General features: G+C 42.8%; 1 protein-coding gene across 1 annotated transcript; it reads left to right on the forward strand.

Moving 5' to 3' along the window:
- Positions 1-2971: 2971 nt before the first annotated feature.
- LOC100343768 (vomeronasal type-2 receptor 116) lies at positions 2972-14035 on the forward strand. Its single transcript, XM_002722576.5, has 6 exons — positions 2972-3329; positions 6719-7010; positions 7696-8496; positions 9539-9766; positions 10468-10591; positions 13077-14035. The coding sequence occupies exons 1-6, from the start codon at positions 3070-3072 to the stop codon at positions 13982-13984; spliced, it is 2613 nt and encodes an 870-aa protein (XP_002722622.3). The 5' UTR covers positions 2972-3069; the 3' UTR covers positions 13985-14035.
- Positions 14036-18182: the final 4147 nt, after the last annotated feature.

The following is an 18182-nucleotide window of genomic DNA, read 5'->3' on the forward strand; positions in this document are numbered from 1 at the left end:
TGCAAACTGTTGAAATCTTTACTTAATATATGCTAAACTGATCTTCTGTATATAAAGAGAATTGAAAATGAATCTTGATGTGAATGGAAGGGGGGAGGGAGAAGGAAAGGGGAGGGTTGCGGGTGGGAGGGGAGTTATGGCGGGAGCAAGCCATTGTAATCCATAAGCTGTACTTTGGAAATTTATATTCATCAAATAAAAGTTAAAAAAAAAGAAGTAAAAAATTTCACTCACTACACATTTGAAACCTCTGACCTATTTTCCACACTCCTTTTCTCCTGACCTCAGGATCCACAGGAACCACTATTCTATTTGAGACAACACAGATAAATGTGGTTGAGTACAGGAAATTGAACCATGCCATTATGAGGCCTGATGTGTCCAAAATCTGCAGGGTACACCAGGAGGCTCAGAACTCAGGAAGGCCAAGGCTGCAGGCCTTGTCTAGTGTCCTGCTGATGAGCCAGGAAGGGCTGAAGTCGTCCATGAGAATGCTGAGCTGCCTGCTGCACAGTCTCCTTCTTGGTTTTCAACTCAGACCTTCCACTGACTACAGGAGACCCAGCCAGAGTAGCAAGGGAAACGTTCTTTGCTCAAAGACCACCAACTTCATCACTCATCTCATCTAAAACAACCGACCAGAAACCCCAGAGTAATATTGATCAAATGCCAGGGTAATCAAGGGTCCAGTAGGGATGAAACATCTAATGAGAAATCACATATTTTCTTACTCAGCAGGGTCAAAATCCACTAATTTGATTTACCAAGTATAGGGATAGCAGAGAAAATTGCACTGCAGGTACATATCTGTGCTAGGCTGACCAGGAAAATGAGTAGAGGAATGGTCTTTCTCGGTGCATCAAACACCTCTCCCCAAAGAACAGAATCACAAGAGCATGGTCTCACTGCAATTTTGCAAAGTGCAAAGGGAAGAGATGGGAGATGCTCCTGGGAAGATGGAACAAACTGATATTTCCTACTGGGCTACGTTCAGGCGCTTGGATTCTCTTCTGTGGTGGATGGAAAGTTGCGAGGGGTGTGAGTCAGTCACAGTCATTATGACATTAACATCATCTTGGGGGCAGAATGATGGTTGGGGAAAGGGAACTGAATGTGCCAAAGGGCCAGTCAGGTTTTCTGGCTCTGTCTCTGGCAACTGCAGACCTCTTTATGCAACAGACACTGGGGTCTCATCTCTGCACACCCAATTTCACTCTGCATCATTTAGTCAAAATCCAGAGGCTGTCACTATGGTACAGTAGGTTAATATTCCACCTGCGACTCTGGCATCACATATGGGTGCTTGTTTCAGTCCCAGTTGCTCCACTTCCTTCCAGCTCTCTGCTATGGCCAGGGAAGGTCGCAGACGATGGCCCAAGTGCTTGGGCCCCTGAACCCATGTGGGACACACGGGGAAGCTCCTGTATTCAGATCAGCTCAGGTATGGCCATAGCAATGATTTGGAGTGGATGTGGGAGACCGGGAAGAAGCACCTGGCTCATGGCTTGTAACTGGCAAAGCTCTAGCCATTGCAGCCCTTTGAGGTGTGAACCACCAGAGGAAACACATCTCTCTCTCTCTCTCTCTCTCTCTCTCTCTCTTTCTCTCTCTCTCTCCTTCTCTCGATCTCTCTACTGTCTGTATCTCTACCTGTCATATAAAATAAATAAAATCTTTTTAAAAATTCTGGTCTTAGAATCTTTGATGAAGTAGTAGGATGTTTACATCTCTTGAAGTGTCTCCTCACAAAATGACTATATATTGCCAGGGGAAAGTTACGAAATAATAGAGACGTGAACCAATAGATAGGTAATGGGCAGCCCCTTGTCACAGGGATCAAAGTGAACACCAATGAGTGTTAGATGAACATGTGCTCATACTGTGACACTCGGAGAAAGATTCCAGCCCTGAACACTAGAACAGCAAACTCAACATAAGGATCACCCAGCTGACAAACGGTGTGTGTACCCCCATCACCTTCTTTAAAAACAATGTCAAGGGACAGAACATTAAAATAAATGAAGAGAAAGTTAAGCTGCTTTCCTCACTGGCCATGGCCTATTGGAAGCCCATTTCCTTACATCAACAGGGCAGCTCCAGGAACATGAACAGTGAGGATTGTTGTGGGGCTGCAATGCATCCTGTGCTATTGTCTGAATGATTGTTCCCCTCAAACCCATATGTAAAAATCCTAACCTGCACATACTGGTGGATGTCCAGGGACCTCCTGGAGATGTGAGTAGGACATCAGTGCAGGGTCTTGAAGAACAGAATACCTGCCCTGAAAAACCAGGCCCCTGGGAGCTTGTGACCCCGACCCAGTGTGAGGGCACAGTGAGAAGGCACCATCAGTGAATCCAGGCTTGAACCCGCATGCGGACTATGGTTGCCAGTACGACCCAGGCTCTGGAACAGGTGGCAATAACTTTCTGACTTTCTGAGCTTTCTGTCTCGTTGTATCTCCTTGTATTTTCTTTTAGTGACCAGTGAACTGAGACACTTTGGGTGTGAGGTCACATTGGCTCAGACATGCCCTCTACCTTGACTCAGAGAGTGGGATGCTGGGAAGTTCTCTGCTAACCCAGGAGCCCTCCGGACTTCTCACTTCACTCAAGACCCTTCAAAGCCAAAACATGGCTTCGACCTGTTAAGGGCACAACATGGTCAAACAGCCTCTGGCTCTGGGGAACCACAGTCCTGGAGGCTTGATGCCCAAGGGTCTAGGACATTGACACATGAGGGCTTGATGTGGCAAACCCCAAACATGTTTTTTCACTTGTTTTTCACTGAAACTGAGACATAGGTGCATGACCTCAGGGCAAATATTGTCCCCAGGTCTCCTATCTGGGGGATTGCTGTGAGATGACTTCCTAATATCAAGTGCCGTTAAGGTGCTAAGAAATAGTCACGTCTTAAACACTCCTGCATCCTGTACTCAGGACTGCCTGGACCTGGACAGTTGTCTTAAACACATTGTCCTCTTTTTCCACAACTGTGTGTTGGGCACCTGCTGCTTCATCCCAGCCCAGGGTAGTTAATGTGAGCTGCATCTGCACTTGCTTGCTCCATATGCCTGGGTCTCTGGCTGCGGTCTCTAAAGACAATTTGGCAATGCTGGCTGGTACTTTCCTTCTTCTGCTCCTGCATTTCCCACTCTCTCTTGGCAGCTCAGAGATGCTCTCCTGCGTTACCTGCATGAAGCCCAGCCTACTCAAGGACGGGGATCTGATTGTTGGAGGGTTTTTCCCACTTTATGTTTTTCATCATTTCCCAGATCTCTATGAGTTCCCTATCAAACCAAAGGCATTGACAAAACTGTATTTCGACAGGTAAGTCTCTTGTCCATCTTTGATTATTTTAGGAAACCCAGCTCTACTTATCTCCAGATGATTTGGTCAAAAGACACAGTGTGGTAGGTCAGACAATGCCGTGAACCTGCATGCACCTTTCCTGCCCTTAAGGACAACATTCCTGGAATTTAAATATTGTGGGTGCTGCCAGTAGCCAGGGTTCCTCAAAGCTGAAGAGAGAGTAACTCCTCTTGCTTAGATTCTGTCTACCTTCTATTCCTGCAACCCTCACCGCTTAGCCTGGAGTCCATGCCCACAGTTCTTTCTTTCCCCCATGGCTGGGTATAAACAAAGAGTGACTCAGACCCTGGCATTTGAATGGTAGTCTCACTTTGGTGGTTATCCCTGAAATGGTGTCGAGTCAAGTACTTCAATGCCAGACTTTGGCTGATAGGATAGCAGAAGAGCCTGGAGCAAAAGTTCCCTTCCACTGGGTATCACGCAATTGTCAGAGTTCCCTTCCCACAGGTGGTCAATGGTCTCAGCTAGCACAGAGACCAAGACATCCCAAGTCTTGCCCCTAGCAGGAACAGATGCCTTCTAAGCTCCTTTGAGCTGTGAAGCTCTGGAATCCATTTACACACTTCCTGCTGTGGTCTATGTACCTGCAGTGTCTGCAAGTCACGCTAGGAACACAGCACTGCTCTCCTAGCTGTTTTTGTTTTTTTTTAACTTTTATTTAATAAATATAAATCCAAAGTACAACTTTTGGATTATAGCTGCTTTTTCCCCCATAATCACCCTCCCACATGCAACCATCCCATCTTCCACTCCCTCTCCCATCCCATTCTTCATAAAGATTCAGTTTCAAATATCTTTATGTACAGAAGATCAATTTAGTATATACTAAGTAAAGATTTCAACATTGCACCCACACAGACACACAAAGTATAAAGTACTGCTTGAGTACTAGTTATACCGTTAATTCACATATTACAACACATCAAGGGCAGAGATCCTACGTGGGGAACAGGTGCACAGTGACTCCTGTTTTCCATTTAACAATTGACACTCTTCTTTATGACATCAGTAATCACCCGAGGCTCTTGTCGTGAGCTGGCAAGGCTATGGAAGCCTTTTGAATTTGTCAACTCTGATCTGATTATACAAGGCCAGAGTCAAAGTGGAAGTTCTCTCCTCCCTTCAGAGATGGCCCATTCTTTCCACCCTAGCTGTTCCTTATTTGCTGCCTGCAGCTTCTCTCCTAGTGCTGGTGATTTGAATTTCTTTTGTATTTAATTATGTGTCAGTGCTGTAGCCCTGGCCTTTGAATGTATCCTGATACATAATGGCATTTAGGTTGACTTAATTTCCTGGCTAGCGTGGTTTGAGCTGCAACAAACATAGAGGTGCAGAGGACTTTATTATTTGCCAATTTTATTTCCTTTGGGTAAATTTTGAGGAGTGAGGTGGCTGGGTGGTATGGTAGGGCTATATTCAGATTTCTGAGATATCTCCAAACTGTCTCCATACTGGCTTTACTAGTTTGCATTCCCAACAACAGTGCATTAGGGTACCTTTCCCCAACATCCTCACCAGCATTTGTTGTTTGCTGATTTCTGTATGAAAGCTGTTCTTACTGGGGTGAGGCGAAACCTCATATTGGCTTTTATTTGCATCTCCCTGAGGGCTAGGGATCCTGTGCATTTTCATGTGTCTGTAGCCTTTTTGGATTTGCTATTTTTGAGAAATGTCTATGTATGTCCTTTGCCCACTTCATGACTGGGTTCTTTGCTTTGCTATTGTTGAGTTTTTGATCACTTTATATATTCTGGTTATTAATCCAGTATCAGTTGCATGGTTTGCAAATGATTTCTCCCATTCTGTTGGTTGTCTCTTTACTTTCCTGACTGTTTCCTTTGCTCTACAGAAGCTTCTCAACTTGATATAATCCTACTTGTTAATTTTGGATTTTATTGCCTGTGCCTCTTGGGTCATTTCCAGGAACTCTGTGCCTAGGCCAATGTCTTGAAGGGTTTCCTCAATGCTCTCTAGTAATTTGATGGTGTAGGGACCTAGATTTAATCTTTTAACCATTTTATGGCTTTTTCTTAAGATGTAAGTTAAGGGTCTTGCTTCATATTTCTGCAGTGGAAATCCAGTTTTCCTAGCACTATTTGTTGAAGATAGTGTCCTTGCTCCAAGTATTGGTTTTAGATACTTGATACAATATATAAATATAAGTTGGCTGTAGATGTTTGGATTGATTTCTGGCATTTCTATTCTTTTCCATTGGTTTATCCTTCTGTTTTTGTACCAGTACCAGGCTGTTTTGATTATAACTGCCTTGTAGTATGTCTTAAAATATGGTATTGTTTGCCTCTGGCTTTGTTTTTGTTGTATAAGATGCTTTAGCATCTTACGTTTCTAAATGAATTTGAGCATCATTTTTTCTAGATCTGAGAAGATTGTTGTTGGTATCTTGATTGGTATAGCATTGAATCTGAAAACTATTTTTGAAGAATGGACATTTTGATGATATTTATTCTTCCGATCTATGAAATTGGAAGTTTTCCCATATTTTATGTCTCCTTCTATTTGTTCTTTAAAGTTTAGTAATTCTCATTAGATACCTTTGAGTTCCTTGGTTAAATTTATCCCAAGGTATTTAATTTTTCTGTAGATATCATTAATGGCATGGATGTTAGAAATTCTTTCTTAGCTATGGCATTGTCTGTGTGTAAAAGGCTGTTGTTTTTTTTTTTTTTTTGTATGTTTTTAGATCCTGCTATTAAACTCCACTCTTTTATGAGTTCCAGTAATCTCCTAGTGGAGTCTTTTGGTTTCCCTGTATGTATCATCGTATCATGTGCAAAACAGGATTGTTTGACTTCATCCTTACTGATCTGGATCACTTTGATGTTGTTTCTTGCCTGATGGCTTTTGGTGCAACTTCCAGGACTATATTGAACACAATGGAGAGAGTGGGCATCCATGTCTGGTTCCAGATCTCAGTGGGAATACTTCCAGTTTTTCCCCCTTTGACAGGATGCTGGCCTTGGGTTTGTTGTAAATTGCATTAACTAGTTTGAGGAATGCTCCTTCTAGCCCGGATTTGCTTAGAGTTTTCATAAGGAAAAGTATTTTAAGGCTGTTTTATGGGTCAGTTTCAATGCACTTTTTAAAGTAATTCCACTGACACATTTACCTTTCATGTGAGGGTCAGAGGACATCAAATATTCTCTGATTCATAATATTCATAGTGCATCTGGTAAAGACATTTCTCCTTTTGTGAGTTTTAATTATTTTCCACAATGCCCCCAACACTGCATTGATTTTCTTGGAATGAATGACTTGAGTGTGCAGCAGATGTTTCCAAAGAACAAGGTGTGAACTTGTTTGTGAGGTCCGGGTATGCTTTCTTGCAGGTTACAACCTAAAAGTTACCAGTACCTTCTGGCCTTTATATTTGCCATTGAAGAGGTCAACAGGAGCCCACACCTGTTACCCAACGTGTCCCTGGGATTTGGTCTCTACAACACCATTCATAGTGAATGGAAGACCCTGGAGAGCACCCTGACCTGGTTGTCTGCCGTGGGCAAGGCCATTCCTAATTACACCCGTGTGAGGAAGAGCAAGTCTGTGGCAGTCATTACAGGAAACACAGGGGCGACTTCAGCACAGATAGGGACGCTGTTGGAACTCTATAAATTCCCTCAGGTAAGGGAAGAAAAATATCTTTCCTCTTCAGATGCCTTCGTAGGTGGCTTCAAGAGTATAAAATTGAGTAGTTTCATGTATTTTTATAGAGCCAGAATATAAACTTTGTGTGTGTGTGTGTGTGTGTGCTTGTCTTCATTGGACTTTTCCTATTTTTATGGATTTATTTGTAAGGCAGAGGTACACAGAAGGAGGGAGGGAGGGAGGGAGAGAGAGAGAGAGAGAGAGAGAGAGAGACAGAAGAGCTTCCTCTGTGTCTTCCACATGGGTCACATGATCCAAGGATTTGGGCCTTCTTCCCTGCTTTCCCAGGCACATTAGCAGGGAGCTGGTTCAGATGTGGAGCAGCCAGGAATTGAACAGGTACACATAGAGCTGCTCCACCACAACTTATCTGGTGGGAGGAGGAGCTGAGTAAATGCAGCATTGATAATTGTCTATGCACTGTCATACCTTGAAGTGCTGAGCTGCAAAGCTCTGTCAGTCTTCCAGAGAGCCTATGCAGGGAGAGTGACATCCCATTTATTAACTTCCAACACTTCCTCCAATCAACATTTTTCAATAACTGAGTGAAATCTTCTCAGAGCCAAGTGTGTGTATGGAGTGTGGTGCTTCCCTGCAATACATTCCGAGGTCTTGCTTCCACAGAACTCATTTGTTCTCAACATCTTCATTTTCACTCTAGCTCACCTATGGTCCTTTTGATCAAATTCTGGGAGAAAATCATCAGTTTACCTACCAGATGGCTCCCAGGGAATCATTTCTGGCCATGGGCATGGTGTCCTTGATGCTGCATTTCCACTGGACGTGGGTGGGGTTGGTCATCTCTGAGGACACCAGGGGCATTCAATTCCTGTGGGATATAAGAGAGGAAATGAACAAGAATGAGATCTGTGTGGCCTTTGTGGAAATGCTGTCTGTCACAGACAGGACGTATGCACCATCTGATTGGCACAACCACTTTAGAATCCTAGAATCAACTGCAAACGTGGTGGTCATTTATGGTGACACGAACTCATTTATGGGTCTGAGTTTCTCAAGACACGGGCTCCTTGTGACTTGGAAAGTGTGGATCACGACATCGCAATGGGATTTCATCACTAGTGAGAATGAGATCATGATGGACACATTCCATGGGACTTTGAGTTTTTCACACTCCCACAATGAAATCCCCGGTTTCAAGTATTTTCTCAAGACAGTGAATCCTTCCAAGTACCCAGAAAACTTTTATCTCACTAAATTTTGGTTTCTCTATTTCCCCTGCTCAATTTCAAAGTCCGACTCTGATATGTTCAAGGCCTGTCCCGCAAATGCCTCTCTGGAGGATCTGCCAGTGCACGTCTTTGACATGAGCATGTCTGAAGGGAGTTACCACATCTACAATGCTGTGTATGCCGTGGCCCACACCCTTCATGAAATGCTTCTTCAGCGGGTAGAGGTGCAGCCAGTGTGGAATGGAGATGGGTTGACGGTGTACCCCTGGCAGGTACTGTATCTTCTCCAGGCAGCTTTTCCTTGGTCCTTGTGGACCTATCACAGTACAGAGACTCTGCTCATACTTAGCCACATCATGAATTGCTTATAGGGTATGATGGGATGACAGAAAGCTCTGTTGTCACAAAATCTGTAACACATGTGGCCGATGTTCCCTGGCATTTTCAGTGTGCCACATCTGGATCTCTTCCAGGACTGAGGAATTTTACACAGGATGGCATACAGAAGGTGGGAAGCTAGTCTGTTGATGACAACATTCGCCAGGCATCAACAAGGCCTGACCATAAGGAATTCTGCAAGTGTTTTAGGCAGTAAATGTTATTACCTCAGTTTATACAGAAGGCAACCCAAGCTCTAAGTAAGTGGGTGATGATGTATTTGACTTTATTATAGACATGTTTCTGAATACCATGTACAGTGATCATATTAATGAGTAGTGTATACTAAACAGTTTAAAGAAGAGAAATTCCTTTTCTCACAGTCCTGGTAGCTGAAGTCTTGGACCAAGTTGCCCGGAGGGTTAAATTCTTTGAGGTCTGCCTCCTCTACTGCCAGATGGCTATACTACCTTTGTGTCTTTGTAAGGTCTTCCCTGTGTGTGCACTGTGTCCAGACTTCCTCTACTTCTGAGGATGCCAGCCACACTGCATTCAGGAGCTCCACCCCCCATGACATTATTTTAACTTCTTTTTCTCCACAAAAAGCCAGTTGGCATACACAATCACAATTCTGAGGTTCTAGGAGTTAAGGACGGCAATATAGGAAAGGTTAGGGATCATTTTAATTCTGGGCTATTTCCACTATAACACCGTGTATTGTAATAGACAATATATATTGTACTTTATACATAGTCTCCTGAATCATGTGCTATCAATGTATTATCCCATTTGAATAATTATAAATTTAAAATTTTTTGAACAGAAACAATTTGAAGCATTAATTCTGATGAGCTTGAATAGTTTGACTCTAATCAGAGATTCCTCTATCTAAATTGAGTACACTGTTATGTAAGGGTGCTTTTTTTTGTTTTTAAGCTTAACTCCTTTCTGAAGAACATCAAATTTGACAACAGTGTTGGTGATGAAGTGAATCTGGATCAGGAACGAGTTTCTAGGAAAGACTATGACATTCTCAACTACTGGAATTTCCCTCAAGGCCTTCACCTCCAAGTGAAGGTTGGAAAGTTTTCACCACGGGCTCCACATGGTCACCGTCTTTCCATATCTGAGGAGATGATAGAGTGGAATGTGGAGTTTAAAGAGGTCAGTTGCACAGTTGAAATACCAGGTTTGTGGCTGGCACTGTGGCATAGGGGGTACAGGTACTACTTGCAGCACTGGCATTCCACGTGAGAGTCAGTTCAAGTCCCTGCTGCTCCTTTTCCAATCCAGCTCCCTGATAATGCACCTGGGCACGCAGCAGAAGATGGCCTAAGTGCTTGGGCTTCTGATCCTTGTAGGGGACCCGGAAGAAGCTCTGGCTCCTGACTTTGGATCGGTTCAGCTCTGGCCATTGCAAATGTCTGGGGAGTGAACCAGAGTATGGAACATGTCTGTCTGTCTGTCTGTCTGTGTCTCTCTCTCATTCTCTCCCTGTAACTGTGCCTTTCCAATAAATAAATAAGTCTTTTCCAAAAGTATGCCAGTTTGTGCTTACAGAGAGATCTTCAGTACAGAGCTCCATGCTGGGAATTCTGCAGGTCCTGAGAGCATGGCAGAGCAGCACACAAGTGCATGCCAACTTCCCTTCTGCACTGCCATTTTGCTTACTCTGGTGATTTCCACTGAATGTCCAAGAAAATGTTTCCCTGTGGATAACTGAGTGTCACCTGCTGAAACAGAGTGCCCAGGCCACGAATGGAGTGTGCCGATTTCTTGTCCACCTGGAAATTCTGACAATGCACAGTGGGAACAGAATCAGATAACCATGATGACACTTCTCAAGACTCTCTGATTTGTTTTAGATTCCCCGTTCTGTGTGCAGTGAGAGCTGTGGTCCAGGATTCAGGAAAACCCACCAGGAGGGACAGGCTGCCTGTTGCTTTGACTGTACCCCTTGTCCAGAGAATGAGATTTCTAATGAGACAGGTACAGAATTTAAGATTCTCTGTAGTTGTCATTAATTTAAGTTAAATTTAATTGGGCTTATGACTACCATGAAAGCACAGCATGAGATGCAAATTTGAAATTTGTTGGGGTCTTGAGAGAAAGAGCTTAGTGTAATCATGTGTTGAGGACTTGAAGGCTTCTGAGAACCAATCTCAGCCTGACTGTTATTTGCCTGCTCACTCATATTGGTCATGAGGGATGCAAGTGAATCCAAACACTGGCCTGTTTCACCCCATTGTTTGCCTCTGTGTAGTCATGACTGTAGGCACTCAGGTACAACGGTCCCTGTTTTTATTAATTTATTTTTTAAGCAGCCTACCCTGGCACTCTTTTATTCCCCTACAACAGGAGCTAGCACTTCCCACAGAATACATGCAAGCTTTCCTGAAAGGGAACAGAGAGTGGGAGAGACTGCTTACTCTCCCAGTGTCCACAGCTAGAAATCAGGACATAGGGATTGGCCACGGGAAAATAGTCTAAATGAAAGAAGTACCCTAGAAGAGAGAGACCTCCAGTGGGAGTCTGGCATAGCTGCTAATCACGTTGACATGTGTGCATTTCTACCAAAATGCTTGTTTCCAGTCTCAGCTCCTCCACTTCCATGCCAGCTCTGTGCTGCAGTGCGTGTTTCAAATTTCTTTATCTACTGGAAAAGCAGAGTTGCAGAGAGAGAGGGAGAGGGAGAGACATAGAAAGAAGTCTTCCATTCATTAATTCACTCCATAAGGGCCAGGACTGGGTCATGCTGAAGCCAGGAGGCTGGAACTCCATCCAGGTCTCCCATGCAGGTGCCAGGGGCCCAATACTTGAGTCCCTCTTCTGATATTCCAGGCACATTAGCTGGTAGCTGGATTGGAAGTGGAGCAGCTGGCACTGGTACAGGCACTCATAGAGCATGCCAGCATTGTGGGCAGCAGCTTGACTAGCTCTGGCACATGCTACCCCCCCTTCCCGCTTCCTATCATGCACACCCTGGAAATAAGTGGATAGTTAGTTGAGTACTTCGATCCCTTCCACCTTCCTGACTTTGGCCTGGCCTGGCCTTGGCAACTGTGGGTCTATGGAGAATGAACCAGTAAATGGAACAATCTTTCTCCCTCTCCCTTCCCATTTCTGTGTCTCTTGCCATCTCTTTCTCTCTCTGTCTTATCATTAAGTACCATTAAAATTGATATTAGACTTCAGTAAGGTTACCAGGTAGCTATCATTATAGTAACGAAGAGTCTCAATTTATGCAAAAATACACTTGATATCAATTATAGCAGAAAGCAATGATTCCACTGACAGCAAGAAACATTCCTATAGTAACTTCAAGCATGAAATGAAGATTATCAAAATTTGCTAATGCCTATAAAAGAACTGACTAAATGCAAGCGAGTGGAACAGGGGTGAACTGCTAAAATGAAACTCTATTTAGTGACAAGAAGACTCAACATTAAATGTTATCAGTTCCTGTCATCTGTAAGGTGTCCACTGTGACATTCTAACAGACACTGCGACTTGACAAAGTGTTCAGAAGATTAAATGGAAGGATAACGAGAGGACTGGATTCCAGACCACACTCACAGAGGGGACATTGACTGTCATGTGTGAAAATATATGTTAAAGCTGAGACAGTGTTTCTTTCTTTGCCTTTTGACACTCCTATGACCTCTGTATTCATATTCTGAAATGTTTTATAGTTACCCTAAATCTCTTCACATATATCACTACTCTTATTGTTACATACTAAAAACTGGAACTTCCTGGAATATCTCTGTAATTTCTATAGTTTGCTGACCTTAGAACATTTTAGGAGAAAATTTATGGATTTTATTGACTATAACAATGTTGTTGGAGGCCAGAAATATCCTAGGGTTTCACTCACATTTCCTTTCATGGGAATCTTAGTTCTTCCAGGACATAGGATGAGTGGATTACACTCTGTGGTGCATTTTCCTTTTCTGAAAAATGGGATATCGCAGTGGGTAAAATATGCAATTCCAAAGGTCTTCAAGTCCACATTCTATGTCTTGATCATGTAATATCACCCAGAACCTAGGCCCTCTCTAGCTTGTTGCTTGCTTTTCTGCATGAATGAATAAAAAATATGGGAGAATGATGTATTGAGCTAAAATAGGTATAGATTGATGGTTTCATTGTGATACAGAAAACTACACTTTGAACATAAAAGCTAATCACAAAGGGGAAATATGAATTTTATTGCTATTCCCAAGCCAAGGAGAGAGAGAGTACATGCATGTGCTCAATGAGAGAGTGAGAGAATGAGAGAGAGTGAGAGAAAAAGAGAGAAGAGGAAGAAAAGTAGAAGGGGACAGAAATTGCCTTGGAAATATACTCCATGTTTTAAACTTGGTTGATGACTAATAAGGCAACACAGCTAGAGAGAAATATTTTCCGTGACTGGGATGAGTGAATGCTGAGAACCACTGCCAGCCAAATAATGCCCTGCCTGTCTCACCAGATGTGGAGCAGTGTGTGCGCTGTCTAGACGACCAGTACCCAAATCCTGCACGAGATCGGTGCCTGCCCAAGGTCGTGGTGTTCCTGGCCTATGAAGACCCGTTAGGAGCAGCACTGGCCGGGGTGGCTCTTTGCCTCTCTGTGCTCACTGCTCTGGTACTTGGGGTGTTTGTGAAGCACAGAAACACTCCCCTAGTCAAGGCCAATAACCGCAACCTCAGCTACACCCTGCTCGCCTCCCTGTGTCTGTGCTTCCTCTGCTCCCTGCTTTTCCTTGGCCGCCCCAACACAGCCACCTGCATCCTCCAGCAGACCATGTTTGCCATCGTGTTCACAGTGGCTGTGTCCACCATCTTGGCTAAAACCATCACCGTGGTCCTGGCTTTCAAGGCCACAGCACCAGGGAAGAGGATGAGGCAGTGGTTGGTGTCAGGCGCACCCAACTCTGTCATTCCCATCTGCTCCCTCCTCCAAGTGATGCTCTGTGGAATCTGGCTGGGAACGTGTCCTCCTTTCATTGACACAGACACACATGCTGAGCCTCAGCGGCTCCTGGTCCTGTGCAACAAGGGCTCTGCCACTCTCTTCTACCTTGTGCTGGGATACCTGGGGTCCCTGGCCCTGGGTAGCTTCTCAGTGGCTTTCTTGGCCAGGAGACTGCCTGATACGTTCAATGAAGCCAAATACTTGACGTTCAGCATGCTGGTGTTCTGCAGTGTGTGGGTGACCTTCATTCCTGTGTATCATAGCACCAAGGGGAAGGTCATGGTGGCTGTGGAGGTCTTCTCCATCTTGGCCTCCAGTGCGGGACTCCTGGGCTGCATCTTTGCCCCCAAGTGCTACATCCTTCTGGTGCGGCCGAACAGGAACGTTTTACAAGGAATAAAGGAGAAAGCAAGGTGTAGTTAATGCAGACTGTGCATCAACTCACAGGTTTCATAAAGTGAAAGCAAGGGCTGAATGTAACACACCACTCTAGTACACAGGAATGAGAGAGAGCAGAGCACTTTACCTTTTTCTAGGGACATGACATCTCCTTTCTTTCATAACCTCAGGGAACTGTGTGACTTGCAGTGATTGTCCTGAATTTTGCGTGGCTGCCATTATTATTGTATCTATTGAACACTTTTTTACACTAAGACTTCTCTATCTGACGCAGTTATCACTTTAACAATACTTTCACCTATTCATTTAAATTGTAAAATGTTTTGTTTCAGATGTGCAAAGTGAATTGTTATTTAGAGACAATCGTACTTATGTATTGCCTTGCAGTTACCTTTTCCTATGTGTGTATCACAGCAGCAAAAATCTTCTCCACTAAAAAATTTAGTATAGAACAGGATACTAGGGGCCAGCACTATAGTGTAGCAGGTAAATCTGCCTGGAGTTTTGCCATTCCATATGGCCTCCAGTTCGAGTCCTGGCTGCTCCACCTCCACCCCAGCTTTCTGATATGGCCAAGGAAAGCAGTGGAAGATGGCTTAAGTCCTTGGGCCCCTGTACTCACATGAAGACCTGGAAGAATCTCCTGGCTCTGGATATTGTAGCCATGTAGGGAATGAACCAGTGGATGGAAGACCTCTCTCCCTCTCTGTAACTCTGTCTTTCAAAAAAATAATAAAACTTTAAAAAAAATTTAAAATGAGCAACTGTGTATTTCTGCCCCTATGGCACACCTTGATGTTCCTGAAGTAACTCAAATGAAGAATGTGTTTTATTTTTTGAGTTGGCTAAACTTGTGATGGAGGCAGCTAAGTTAATCACATTGTCTCGTTTACTTGTTGGTCTACAAACTAACCCAAAACATAGAAGTCACAGAAGGAACTGATTTTTAAATATCACATGATACTGTATATGAGACATGGGAAGTGTCCTTACCTGCCCACTCCAAGGAAGTGCAGTGAGAAGCAAGGCTTTATTAGTGGTCATGCAAGAGTGGATGCAAGAAGACAACCAGGGTGGTTAAAGTAAGTGATATATTCCCCACAGCACGCAGGTCGCTGCCCCGGTTCCTCAATGTCTGTGTACAATGCCTTGTCCAATCCTTTCCGAGGGTTCTCTTACACCATGATCTTTTTCCTCCCTTCCCTATTTAATTGTCTGTTTCTCAACAATGAAACCTTCCCTCCCTTCTCCATGTCAGCCCTTCCCTAATGTCCCATTTGCCTCAGGGCATTGAAGTTAGTAAGTCTTGATATCAGGTATTGTGATGCCTCTGACTTTGTTTTGGTTGTACAAGATTGCTTTAGCTATTCGAGGTCTGCTGTGTCTCCATATGAATTTCAGCATCATTTTTTCTAGATCTGAGAAGAATGTTGTTGGTATTTTGATTGGTATCACATTGAATCTATAAATTGCTTTTCAGAGAATGGACATTTTGATGATATTGATTCTTCCAGTCCATGAGTCTGGAAGATTTTTCCATTTTTTGGCATCATCTTCAATTTCTTTCTTTAAGGTTTTGCAATTTTCATCGTAGAGATCTTGAACGTCCTTGGTTAAGTTTATTCCAAGGTATTTGATTGTTTTTGTGGCTATTGTGAATGGGATTGATTCTAGCAGTTCTTTCTCTGCCATGGCATTGCCTGTGTATACAAAGGCTGTTGATTTTTGTGCACTGATTTTATATCCTGCTACTTTGCCAAACTCTTCTATGAGGTCCAATAGTCTCTTAGTAGAGTTCTTTGGATCCCCTAAATAAAGAATCATATCATCTGCAAAGAGGGACAGTTTGACTTCTTCCTTCCCAATTTGTATCCCTTTAATTTCTTTTTTTTTTTTTTTTTTTTTTTTGCCTGATGGCTCTGGCTCAAACTTCCAGTACTCTATTGAATAGCAGTGTTGGGAGTGGGCATCCCTGTCTGGTACCAGATCTCAGTGGAAATGCTTCCAACTTTTCCCCATTCAATAGGATGCTGGTTGTAGGTTTTTCTTAAATTGCCTTGATGGTATTGAGGATGTTCCTTCTGTACCCAATTTGCTTAGAGTTTTCATGATGAAAGGGTGTTGTATTTTATGAATGCTTTCTCTGCATCTGTTGAGATAATCATATGGCTTTTCTTCTGCAGTCTGTTAATGTGGTGTATCACATTGATTGATTTGCAAATGTTGAACCATCCCTGCATACCAGGGATAAATCCCACTTGGTCTGGGTGGATGATCTTTCTGATGTGTTGTTGCATTCTATTGGCCAGCATTTTATTGAGGATTTTTGCATCTATGTTCATCAGAGCAATTGGTCTGTAATTCTTTTTCTCCTTGCTTCTTTTCCAGGTTTAGGAATTAAGGTGATGCAGGTTTCATAGAAAGAATTCGGGAGAATTCACTCTCTTTCGATTGTTCTGAATATTTTGAGAAGAACTGGAGTTAGTACTTCTTAAATGTCTGGTAGAATTCAGCAGTAAATCCATCCATCCAGTCCGGGTTTTTTTCTGTTGGGAGGTTCAATTACTGATTCAATTTCTGACTCAGTTCTGCGTGTTTTAATATTTCTGTGTCTTCATGGTTCAATTTTGGTAGGTTGCCTGTGTCCAGGAATCTATCCATGTCTGATAGATTTCCCAGTTTGTGGACATAGAATGCTTTGTAGTAATTTCTGATGACTCTTTATTTCTGTGGTGTCTGTTGTTACATTCTCTTTTTCATCTCTTATTTTATGGATTTGGATTTTCTTCTTTTTCTGGTTAGTTGGGCCAATGATATGTCGATTTTGTTTATTTTTTCAAAACACCAGCTCGCCGTTTTGCTTATCTTTTGTAATGTGTTTTTTTTTTTGGATTTAATTCTGTTGATTTCTTCTCTGATTTTAATTATTTGTCTTCTCCTACTAGTTTTGGGTCTGGTTTGCTTCAGTCTTTCTAGATCCTTGAGATGCATTGATAGCTCAATTCTTTGTTGCCTTTCCAGTTTCTTGATGTAAGACCTATTGCTATAAACTTTTCTCTTAATACTGTTTTTGCTGTATCCCATAAGTTTTAGTATGTTGTGTTATTATCCTCATTTACTTCCAGAAACTTTTTTATTTCTCTCTTGATTTGCTCTATACCCACTGTTCATTTTGGAGCATGTTGTTCAGTCTCCATGTGTTTGCATATGCTCTAGGGATTCCTGAGTTGCTAATTTCCAGCTTCATTGCATTGTGATCTGAGAAGATGCATGGTATGATTTCGATTCTCTTGACTGTCCTGAGACATGCTTTATGGCCTAGTATGTGTTCAATCCTAGTTTTTTTATTCATTCATTCAGTCTGTGACTTTTAACTGGAGAATTGAGGCCATTAACATTCAATGTGACTATTGATAAGTAGTGACTTTGCCCTGCCATTTTCCCAAAGGTATTTCTTTTTTTTCACTTTTTTTAAATAAATATAAATTTCCAAAGTACAGTTTATGGATTACAATGGCTTTTCTCCCCCATAACTTCCCTCCCACAGCAACCCTCCCATTTCCCACTCCCTCTCCCATCCCATTTGCATCAAGATACATTTTCAATTTCTTTATACAGAGAAGATCAATTTAGAATATATTAAGTAAAGATTTCAACAGTTTGTACTCACACAGATGCACAAAGTATAAAATACTGTTTGAGTACTAGTTATAGCATTAATTCAGGGTACAACACATTAAGGACAGAGATCCTACATGGGGAGTAAGTGCACAGTGACTCCTGTTGTTGACTTAACAAATTGACACTCTTGTTTATGGCATCAGTAATCCCCCTAGGCTCTAGTCATGAGTTGCCAAGGCTATGGAAGCCTTTTGAGTTCACTGACTTCAATCTTATTTAGACAAGGTCATAGTCAGAGTGGAAGTTCTCGCCTCTCTTCAGAGAAAGGTACTGCCTTCTTTGAAGACCTGTTCTTTCCACTGAGATCTCACTCACAGGGATCTTTCATTTAGGTCTTCTTTTTTTTTGCCAGAGTGTCTTGGCTTTCCATGCCTAAAATACTCTCATGGGCTCTTCAGCCAAATCCAAATGACTTAAGGGCTATTTCTGAGGCCAGAGTGCTATTTAGGACATCTGCCATTTTATGAGTCTGCTGTGTATCCTGTTTCCCATGTTGGATTATTCTCTCCTTAATTCTATCAGTTCGTATTTGCAGACACTA

Source organism: Oryctolagus cuniculus, chromosome 18 (assembly GCF_964237555.1).
Source record: "Oryctolagus cuniculus chromosome 18, mOryCun1.1, whole genome shotgun sequence".
NCBI classification, from domain to species: domain Eukaryota; kingdom Metazoa; phylum Chordata; class Mammalia; order Lagomorpha; family Leporidae; genus Oryctolagus; species Oryctolagus cuniculus.